This window comes from Gavialis gangeticus, unplaced genomic scaffold, assembly GCF_001723915.1.
Source record: "Gavialis gangeticus isolate Ggan-Ray unplaced genomic scaffold, GavGan_comp1, whole genome shotgun sequence".
In the NCBI taxonomy this organism is placed as follows: Eukaryota; Metazoa; Chordata; order Crocodylia; family Gavialidae; genus Gavialis; species Gavialis gangeticus.
In genome coordinates this window covers 4896466-4907599 of record NW_017728983.1, presented here as the reverse complement: position 1 = coordinate 4907599, position 11134 = coordinate 4896466, and the positions used below count along the sequence as shown (strand labels likewise).

The 11134-nt window shown below is 44.4% G+C and overlaps 2 protein-coding genes across 2 annotated transcripts in view; both read right to left on the bottom strand.

Moving 5' to 3' along the window:
* Positions 1–4190, bottom strand: part of RNF168 (ring finger protein 168) — a 17260-nt gene extending 13070 nt beyond the window's left edge. The window contains exons 1-2 of the mRNA XM_019513180.1: positions 4101–4190; positions 418–518 (exon numbers count right to left, since the gene is read on the bottom strand). The gene's annotated coding sequence lies outside the window, so the exon portion shown is untranslated. The remainder of the gene's footprint in view (positions 1–417; positions 519–4100) is intronic.
* Positions 4191–6060: 1870 nt separating this feature from the next.
* SMCO1 (single-pass membrane protein with coiled-coil domains 1) overlaps positions 6061–11134 on the bottom strand; it is a 17652-nt gene continuing 12578 nt past the window's right edge. The window contains 3 exon segments of the mRNA XM_019513169.1: positions 6061–6431; positions 6434–6822; positions 8292–8441. Coding sequence (XP_019368714.1) covers positions 6373–6431; positions 6434–6822; positions 8292–8441 — 598 coding nt within the window. The 3' untranslated portion in view covers positions 6061–6372.

Sequence of the window (11134 nt, the reverse complement as noted above, 5' to 3'; positions counted from 1 at the left end):
GTGGGGGGGGCGGCAGACTGAGGCTCCCACAACGAGGGAGTGGGGCCAGAGTAGGTACTGCCCAGCTGGGGCGCGATGCCCCTTCCCTCTCCCCACCCTTTCCCTCCCCAAGATTTACCAGCCAAACGCTGCTCTCCAAGCTGCCCGACTGGCTGCACGAATGCTGCGGCTGCACACATGCACATGGCATTTATCAGCAGCATTATCAGCCACATCAGCCAAAAAAAGCCAATTGACAATAATGTCAATTTTCCTTATATCAATGCTGATACATTACGAACCAATATATTGGTGTACCTCTATCAAAAAGAACAGTTATTTTTATGAAACACATGGAGAGGCTTGCTTGACTAAAACTCTGACAAAGTCACCAGAGCCAAAAAGCAAGGAAAGAAAGTTTATTTATATTCTCCATACCACAGACTTTTCTATTTTAGCTTCTTTATGAAAATCCTGCAGGTCAGCCAGTTTCTCCATCCCCCACTCCCTTAAAGCATTTCCCATCTGTTTTAGGGCTACTGTGAAATAGGGGGGAAAAAAAGTATCACAGACTATGTGGTTCAAAACCCCCAGAGTAAGAACAGAACCAGAGAAAATAATAAAGTGCTAAAAATTATTTTTAAGGTACAAAAGCTTAAGTCACATGATTACCTTTGTCAATAACACTCTCAAAACCAGAAAGAGCATCAATATGAAAGCAACTATTCGCCTCTCCAACTTGAATGGAGGATCATCCAAAGCAGTAGTGCCCAGACTTTCTGGGCTAGGACAGACGAGTGACATTCATTTGGTCCATGAGCTGGATCTAAGAGTGGGGTCAATGTGTGGCCCCAAACAGACATACCACTCTGGGCCCTGGCCCTGACCTCACACACCAGCCTGATCCAACACGCGGGGCCAAGCCATCAGTCCATGAGGCTTGGAACTTCGGTGGTGGCAGAGTAGTGGCACTGTTGCTTGCCACCACTCCCCCACTGCCAAATTTCTAGGGGTACACCAATAAAGATTTTTTTTAGCCAATACCAATGGCCGATTATTAATCAGCCATAGCTGCTGATACCAATCCAATAGCTGATATGCAGTTTGGCGAGCAGCATCTGGCCAGTAAGTCTGTGGGGAGGGGAGGGGAGATCAAGGCCCCTGCAGTGACGGAGGGAGTGGGGCTGGGGCAGAAGCAGGCACAGCCCAGCCAGGGCAGCGTAGGATGCAGGACAGAGACATGGGCTGCTTGTCTGGGAGGTGTGAGGGGGGCAGGAAAGGGGGGCTGTGCCCCACTGCTGACTGCACCCATGTGGGAGCCATATGCCCCCCAGATGTGTGCAGGGCAAGGGCAGGCTGCCCACTGCAGGATCAGGGCCAGGGGCTGTACCAGCCTCTTCCCAGCAGTGGGGCTGGGCTGGGGGTTTGCCTGGGGTGAGAAGGTGGGCTATAGCCATCCCAAAATTCACCATAGCCCCCAGTGCCGCCTGCCCTGAGCACAGCCCCAGCCCAGCCTCCTCACCATGAAACAACTGGTGCAGCCCACAGCCCCAAGCCTGCAGCAGGTAGCCCACCCCCACTCCATCCACAAATCTGGGGGGCACATGCCCCCATGCCTCCCCAGGGGTGTGTTTAGTGGTGGGGAGTACCCCCCCAAGCTCTGCCCTTGTTGGGCAGTGCCTGCCCCTGCCCATGCCCCAGCCCCATTCCCTGCCTCTCCGTGGGAGCCTAGATATGCTTCCACCATGCCCCTTTCCCCCCAGCCAGACACTGGTCTTCACACTGCTGGGCTGCATTCCTGGCCACGTGCATGCTGCAGCTGCATGCATGGGCATGGCATTTATCAATGACATTATCGGCTACAATAAATTAAAAAAAAAAGCAAATAGCCAATAATGTCAATTTTCCTTTTATCGGCGCCAATCTAATATGCACTTCTACAAATTTCTGGATCATAGGGAGTCCCACAGGCCAGATCTGGCCCATGGGTCAGAGGTTGAGCATTACTGATCCAAAGCAACTGGAGAGGAGAGGATAAAAATAATTTGAATGCACAATCCAACAAACACATTTTTGTACATCTGGGATGAAGATACAACACACAGAACAACTTTCAGAAACATTAAAAAGAGATGGAATTGATAATAATTAAAAAGTATGAAAAACAACCTGAAGCATTAACACCATCTTTAAAACTGAGAATTCCAAAGAACTTTTTTATGAGCTGTGTAGCTATTTCAACATACATCCTGAAAGAAGCAATGTATGCTGAGGCTCAGGAAGCACTATATTTTAATGTTAAAAAAATAATAGACAAAAAAGGAATAAAAAAAGTAGAAAGACTGACTAAACTAGGAGGAAATATAGAAAAGCTTGTCACAAGAGGAAAACTAGTGGGGCAATCCATTAGGAATTCAAGATGCTTATCTGCTAGGGAAAGAAGTGAGAAATAAACAGAAAGAACTGAAAGTCGTAGTAGAGCAAACACTGCCTGATGTAGAGAAAAGACTTGGTCAGAGAGTTCACACAACTGGATATTGATATGGATAAGCACAACATGTTCAGGAAGGACAGGCATGAGGAAAAAAAACAGAGAGAGGTGGCATTGTTCATTATAAAGGTCTACGCTTGTTCTAAGGTTCAGAACTAAGTAAGAGATAATCTACTGCAAGTCTTTACATGAAGGGGGAAAGAACAAAGGCAATGTTACTATGGGTGCCCACATCAGACCATGAAACCAAAACACAATAGTGGATGAGACTTATTTTAAACAACTAACTCAATCATCCAAGCTAGAGAGCCTAGTATTTATAGGGGCCTTTAATTACTATACTTGCTGGCAGAGTAACACAACCATGCACAGACAATGCCCCAAGTCTTTAAGACCATGTTAAGAGTTGGCACAGACAGCTGAAAAACCAACTGGGGGAAGCTGTTCTTGATTTGTCATTTAACTAATAAAAAGAAACAGGCTGAGCCTGTGAGGCTGGTGGGAGCTTGGGAGACAGCAACTGTGAATTTCTCTAAGGACAGAAGATCACCAGAACAGAAATGCTGTTATTTCAGAAACGCTGCACTGAATAAACTCAGGGGATGGGGAGGCAGGATCCCCAGAAAAGCAAACCTATAGGGCAGACGCGCTCAACCTCTGGCACATAGGCCAGATCTGGCCCATGGTGCTGTCAGCCGGCTCACAGGCCTCCCCATGGATCTGGACATTTATCAGTGTGAGAGCAGTGGCACCACTCATCTGCTGCCAAATTTCTGGGCCATGGATCAGGATCCACTACCAGTGAGGAGGGCTGGGAGGGGGCAGTGCCTGCTTTCTGGGACCCAGTCCTGACACATGGTGGGGGAGCAGCGGGGAGCGGCACTGAGCTCCCAGGCAGGGTGGATAAAAAAATCAATGATTTTTTTTTCTGATTTTTTTTTTTTAAATTAGAAAAGCCATTTTTTAAAGGGAGGAACTGTTATGGTAGAAGGGAAAACCTATCATAACAGTAGGCTTGCAAAGCCATAAGAGAGACCCGGTTTGGGAATATTTTAATGGTTATATCAAACAAGAACACACTTTTTGTAGAAACCAATGGTTAAATAGAGGCTTCCTGACCAGTGATTTAAATCGATTGGATTTAAATCAAATCCACCCTGCTCCCAGGCCCCGATCCTGGAGTGCGGGGCAGGGTGGCGCCAGTGCAGGCCCGATCTGGCCCAGATTCACCCCCCCACCTCCGCGGGGCCAAAAGTTACAGGCAAACGGGCAGCCAGGCGGCTCTCTCTTCAGGACCAGCTTTGCAATAGCTCCCAGGTGACACAGAAGCTCTACAAAGGCTGCGAGCGGGGCGGGGCTGCAGACAGTGCGCGGGTCGGGCCGGGCCGCTACAGCCAACGCGCCTCCAGCAAGTGGTTTGGCCGAGGCCAAACACCCCGCAGCTCCCTGCAGGCCCCAGCACGGGGCGCAGGGCCACAGCATCCGTGCAGGGCTGCAAAGGCCGCGGAGCTGGCACGGGGCACCGTCGACTCTACAGCTCCGCCCCTGCCGCCGCGAATCAAACCTGGGGACAATCACCGGGGACTCCCGCCACCCCCAACCGCCCGCGAGCCCAACAGCCGCCGCTCACCTCACGCCATCCGAGAACCAATCGGTGGCTGCGGCGGCCGCGAGCCACTGCAGCGCTTCCGGAAGTGGCGTCCCAGGCGTCCCGCGCTCGCAGCCCCGCCCCCCGCCAGGCCCCACCCCAGCGCCGAGTTGTGGAGGGGAGGAGCCGCCTGCCCGCCGTGCCTCACAATGAGCGGGAAGTTTCCCACCCCCATCGTGGCAGGCCGGTTGCTGACCCTCGCGTGGGCCCGCCCCAGGCTGGGTGCTGATGGGCAGAGGGCGGCACCTTGGAGACCATCTCGTTTAGCACAAGCCGAGCTCGGGCCTTGCTGAAAGGGCTAGTATCCAAGGTGCTGCTATTAGGCTGGCGCCGCCAACTCAGTTTCCCCGCCCTTAGGCACCTCCAGGTGTAGAAGTGGAGGCTGCAGTCCTGGACTTAGCCCTTCAAGGCAGGGCTGGGCATGAGGCAGGGCCACAGCGCCTCGTGCACTTTCTCACTATCTCAATTCGCTTCCTTGAGGCCTGGCCCCATACTGCTGCATCGCAGTGGTTGGACAAAGGCTTGGGCGTCTCCGACAAGGAGCTGTTCCCAGGTCTCGTCCCGAACAGCTGTGGCAGGAGCTGGGTCAGTGGCCCAGGGCCCTGGCTCGGTCAGAAGTGCCAGCAGTCTGGTTTCTCACAACAGCAATTAAACCAGGCACAGGCAGGTGCTGTGAACGCAGTGATTCTCTGCTAGGGGGTTGCAGCACCCTGAGGTGCCTTGAGAGCCTTTCTAGGATGCTGCTGGGTGCTGTACCATGTCAGCCCAGTTAGGTCTGCAAACACAATTTGCAAGCTAAACCCAGAGATTTGCTAGAGGCACCTGTAGCATCAAAACCCATTCTGGCTTTTCGTGTCTCAGTTCTTTGCAACCAAAGAACTGCTGTATCATTTTTCTTGTCTCAAAAAAGCAAGTGAAAAATAAGCTGGTGTTTTCTGAGCATGCCTTGAGTCTAACATGGAAATGTCTTGAGTCTAAAAAAGGCTGCAAATAACTGTGTTAAAGGCTGACATGTTCCAGGTTTTTGTTTTCAGCTTTCTTGTTATATCATCAGTAGAGCCAAGCAGATTTTTTCTCATAGCTATTGAGATTTAATAGTGGAAAATAGTCCATTCACCTGTGCTGAGGGAAATCAGCTGCCTGAACAGTCATAGCAAGATCAGAGTGTTAGAGCTGTGGTGGTCCAGAGAATATGTGAAAGAAAGATTTGTTTGGTAATATCTTTTATTGGACCAACTCTGTAAAGTTGGTAGATACTTAGACAAGCTTTCAAGCAAAAGATTGCCCCTCCACAGTCTGGAAAAGAAGCTGATACAGACCAAACTAAATCATCTTCCTCAGTCAAAGATGATTGTTGTCTATGGTTGTCTTATCTGTGTGTCCAAAGATGACTGATGAAGGTGATTCAGGCTTGACAGATTCTGCTGCAAACTCAAAACAGTTACTTTTGTGTAACTCCATTATGTAATAAACACTTTAAAAAGGAAGAGGGCAGTAAACCTGTGGAGTGAGAGAAGTTATTGGAAGTAGCTACAAAGCAAGGGGCGGTAGAAGGATAACAAATTGTCAAAGAATGAGACCACTCAAAAAGGCAGAAGGTCATTACCACCTGTGAAGTACAGAAAGGTTACCAGGGAGAGTAGGTAAATTGTAAAATCATGATGGTTTGTAGTGTCCAATAAAGGTACAAATTTTTGTTCCCTGGTATTATGTAGGTTTCCTTTGCACAGGAAGACTGAGGTCAGAGGTAGAGTAGCAGTTCTGGGAAAAGTATTCTCCCAGTGGGAATTAGGTGTTTCTATCATTTATTATTTTTCTGTGAGAGTTTATTTTGGAGCATCGTGGTGCCCCAAATCTTGAGCCATTGCTGACAGATGTTTGTCTAACCTGCTCTTAAAAAATGCCAATAATGGACATTTTAGAACCACTTTTGGTAATCTAGTTTAGTGGCTAACTGGATAAATATGTGACCATGACATTTTAACTTATATAAGGCTGGTGGGTACAAGGATTCTTTTTGCCTGTTCTGCATGCATGTGTGTTAATATGTAGCTCCATATGGTTGTGGAAAAAATCCTTTAGTACTTCTAGGAAGTGCCATAGCTTTTCAGACTATTGATACGTATTAGCATGTCATGGTAAGAGGTAATTTACATGTGGGTCTGCATGTTAGTATATACAGGCAAATAAGCACTGGGGTTATGTAACTGTATTTGTTTGTGTAAGATTGTCTGAGACTCAGGTTAGGAACATTTTACCAAGTTTGTGACACTACTGTTGGACAAAGGATACTGCCTTACTTGCCTTTTTTTCTGCTTTCCCATTCTCTACTACCTGAACAGCGCACAGCAGGCTCTCTTGCAGCATCTGGTTCTTCACCACCTTGGTTATCATGGTGATGATATCACCAGTATACTTTTGTCTCTGGTTAGCTGAGTAGATAGGGTAGTGCTGTGCTTCATAGCTGTGCGTGATGAAAAAAGTACAGAGGGCTCTGATGTGTCCTTCTTGCAGCCCCAGACTCTCCAACACTGACTCCCATACCAGTCTAATTCTCTGGTTCTTGCTTTTGCGCCTCAGTATAGAGGCTAAGGTAGGAAGACTTCTTGCTAGATCTGGCAGCTTCTGTGTCACCTGACTGTGCAAGCAGCTAATTGTTTCACTAACATAGCTGTAGAAGAGTTTTATTTCCACTGAAGTGAACCTGCCAAAAAGATAGAGACAAACCTTTTCTCAAAGAACTACTTTCCTCAGTGTTCAATTTATCACCATTTAAATTACAAATTGGAGATTCTGGTGGTCTTTGGCCATGGCAAGCATTGTTTTGTCCAGCCATCTGATGATAGTAAACCTTCTATTTAAATGAATCATAGTTCTCACTTAACTTTGAAGGGATGGTTTCAGATGAGTTCTGGATGTTTTTTAATAGACTAGCTTGAATTTAAATGAACAAATGTGTAGAATTTAATTTTCTTTATATCATCATCAAAGTTCATCACAGTGATCAGTTCATTTTCTTCTCAATTAACTTCTACCAGTTAAAAAAGTAAGGCCAGCACTACTAATATGAATTCAGTTATTTAGTTGAGCAAGAAATGCTAAAGTGATTTGCCAAGGGGACACAATAAACAAATTCCCTGTTCTGCCTAAAGACGTTGGGGATGTTGAGGCTCAAAAGACACTACTGTTAAAGGGACTGGAAAATTCTGAAACAAGATATAGGAGCTAATATTTGATGTTTAGCTTAATTTTTCCCAGTTTATCCCATGTAATTGAAAATCAGTTTCTTTTTGTTGCACTTACTGATTTTAATGTATTGCCTTCACATAGGATGTAGAATTTGAGTTCAGTTTTGAATGCAGATTTCTTTTGTCTACTTTCTCCTATAATTTAAGCCAACATTTTCAAGCATGGGTGCTGAAAATTAAGCTCCAAAATCCATGTTTGTCCTGGTCCTCCACCTCAGTTCTGCAAAGGTTAAAATGTGTGTGTCATTTTATTCATAAAATTAGTCCTGTTGGTTCCAAGGAACTACTTGTGTCCTGAAGTTACACATCAAATCTTCATAGGATCAAAGTCAAAGACAGCTAAATAGGTGGCCTGTGTTTGAAAAGGTACTGAACATCTACAGCTGTCATTGCTTTCTATGGTAACTGTGAGTAGCTGAGGACATTTTGAAAAACGTTTAGGCCACTTATTTAGATATGGTTATTGGAGCCTAATTTCAGATACTGAGATGTGAAAGTTTGGGCTTATTTGATGTAAGAGTGGTACCATTATCTTAATAGAATCTTGATTGTTCTTGCTCACCGTGGGACAATATCATACAAAAACAACTTACTAGAATGTACAGAATCACAGGCATTTCTCTGGTATTCTTAGGGACTATATGGGTATTTTAAGTGTACTAAATAATGTCTTTTTGGATGTATCTGCAATTGAAATGGAATGTGTCTAGTTATTCCTTGGACTGCCAAACTCGGTGGATTTACTTGTGGCAAGAGACAATTTAAAGTCACTTCCTAAATATGGAAAATAATTGTGTCCCTTTGCTCTGACTGCAGGATAATCCTGTTCAGCTTCATCTGTATACAGTATGTTCCAAGTCTCATATCTGGTTGGAGACTGGAGAACTGTGAAGGCAGAACTAAAAGGGTTCTCTTTATAGCTCACCTGTCCTCCAGCAGTGATGTCCACATTTCATCCTGGCTCACTTGCTCCTCCAAGGACGTGCCCTGAATCTCAAACTTCTGTGTCAGTTTCTCTAGGGTTGAATCCAGCTCTTTGAATTTATTCTTTAAGGTCTGCAGTTTGTTTTCTATTCTGTAAAATATTAAAAATCGTAACTATGTTATAACATGCTGTGAACAAACTTCTGTCTCAAAAGTGGAATTTCTTCTTTATAATGACCAATTCTTGCTCCTGTTTTGGCGTATCCACAATTCTACTTTAAAATTGTTCATTCTTTTTACAGGTATTTATTAAGCAAGCTGCATATACACCACATGGTTTGGACACATTCACATTGGCCTCAGCTGTCACAGAAGAAGTTTTAAATTTGTTATTGAAATGGAGTTTTACAAGAGATTTACATTTGTGTTTGAGTCTTAAGTTTCAAATAATTGCTCTTGCTTTCTGCAATTATGGTGAATTTCTGTGCATATCTTTTCAGATTGTTTGGAAAGTATTTCAGAGATCATTTGAGGACCCCTAACTGTCTCTGTTAGCACAGCCATCACGCACAATAATTTCCTAATCCTTATTAGCTCTCCCTGTTACAATTTTCTTTTTATAAGAAGGTTTTTTCCTAGCATGGCTTTCAGGAGATGGCCCTTTATATCTACCAGAACAGTAGTCCTGCGCCACTACAGATGCTGTTTTGAAACTTGTAGCTGTGATCTTGCTTCTTGCATTTAGTAAGTAAGTGTTCATTTTTTTTTTCTCATTTGGGGCAAAAGTGTACATTTTTATATTCTCCAGGAATTGTGTCACTAAACTCAGTTGCAAGATTTTAGAGTTTCTCTGTAAGGCTTGTTACATCAGAAACTTCATCATGTTTTAAGTGGAAGGCTTCATGTTTACCTTGTGAACATAGGCTTCTAGGTGTACACTCTGTGGTCATTTACTATTGTACTATACATCTAAAGAGTTGGCTTTAGCGTATTACTGTCAATTAAGTGTATAGCTATATTTCAGTGCAAGGCTCTTCTACTTATGTAGCTTCTAACTGTTCTGAAGTCCATTCATCTAACACCAGCTCCATCTATAGGAGAACAGTCAAAACCTTATACTTACATTAATCTTGGGCATTTGTATTAAAGTTGTTTTATCAACCCAACTCTACTAGGGTGTTGACTTTTGATTCTACTGTTTAAGGTAGTGTCCACAGCCATTCCCCTCAAACAAGATTTATGAAATACGCAACTGCACTGACATATTTTTGTGCTAGTCTTTCTGACCATGACTTCCTTTTCACGTGACTTTGTACAGACTGCTGGCTAAGAGCCCTTTTGCATTGTTCATCCTGATAAGAGAGGAAAGGTATGGGACTAAGACTCAGGAAATCTGGTTTCTTTTTGCAGCCTTGCCTTGGACTTCCTGTGAGACTTTGCAAAAGGCAATTAAGCATTTATCCTTTAAAATTGTAGGCATAGGCTTTTCTTGACTTTCATAAATGTTTTCCATCTTTAATAGGATTAATTTTACCCCACCTATGTTGGGGTTGGGGACTGTTTGTAGAACATTTAGCACAATGGGGTTGTCATGTCAGTTGGGGTTTCTAGGTGTTACCTAATAAAGCAGAGATAGGCACAATAGTTGCAGTTCTTCCTGTTTGTGTCAACATTTTGCACATCCTTTGTTTTAGGGATGCTTGTAACATTTTCTATTTTAGCTTTTTGGAAACATCCATGCAAGAGAAGATATTTGTGTGTAAATGTTTGCCAAAAGGAACTTTTCAGCCTATAGCAGAGACTTAAATTGCAAAAGCATATTTGTTTAATGAAAAAATTAAATTCACAGTGTGTGAAAAGTGTGCTAGTTTTATAAAAATTAGCAAGAAGTGTGGGTTTTTGTTGATTTTTTTGGGGCTGTTTTTCAGACTGATTCCATCTAAAATGAAGTATATTCGTTCAGGTGAGACTGACCCATGCTTTTAGTACTGAAGGTGCAAGAGTTAAAACAGTATTTGGAGGTGTCAACATGCAGTACTGTGCAGAGGTACTAAATTAAACTAACTTACTCAGAACTAGCTTTTCTACTAGAAGCATTATAATTGCTGTCAGAGCACTCTGTTCAGGACTAGCTTGCATAATGTGTCTGCTGTTATGTAGAAATAACATTATTTTATATGTTGCTGTTCAGTCAAGTAACAGGGCCAAGGCTGTGTGAGTAGTCACACAAATTACACAACTCTACTGTAAAAAAGAAACAAAACAAAACAAAACAAAACAGGATAAATACAGCAAAGAGCTTGTGAGAATTGTATTGACTTAAATGTAGTTTATGTAAATAGCTGCTGGAGAACCTACGTTGAACACCTTCAAGAGCAAATGTCGACCACCTGGGCGACAGCGATCATCGCCTGCTGGAATTCACCATCCAGCGCAAGGTGGTAAAGGCATGCAGTAAGGCAGCGGCCCTAGATTTTAAGAGGGCAAACTTCAACGAGCTAAGGAGGATAGTTGGAGAAGCGCTGAGGTCCCAGAGGGGAGGGGAGCCAGGTGTCCCAGGAGAGTGGTCGCTCCTTAAGGAGACGATCCTCCAAGTCCAAAGGAAGGTAATCCCAACGAGGATCAAAGGGAGCAGGAGAGCACACAAGCCTCCATGGCTCACCAAAAGCATCTGGGAATGTCTCCTTGCTAAAAAGGAGGCTTACACCCATTGGAAAGAAGGGGTCATCATCAGGGAGGGCTATTCTGCAGTTGCTCAGGGATGTAGGGGGGTAGTTAGGAAGGCCAAGGCAGAGATGGAACTGGGACTAGCTTCCCAGATTAAGGACAATAAGAAGTCCTTTT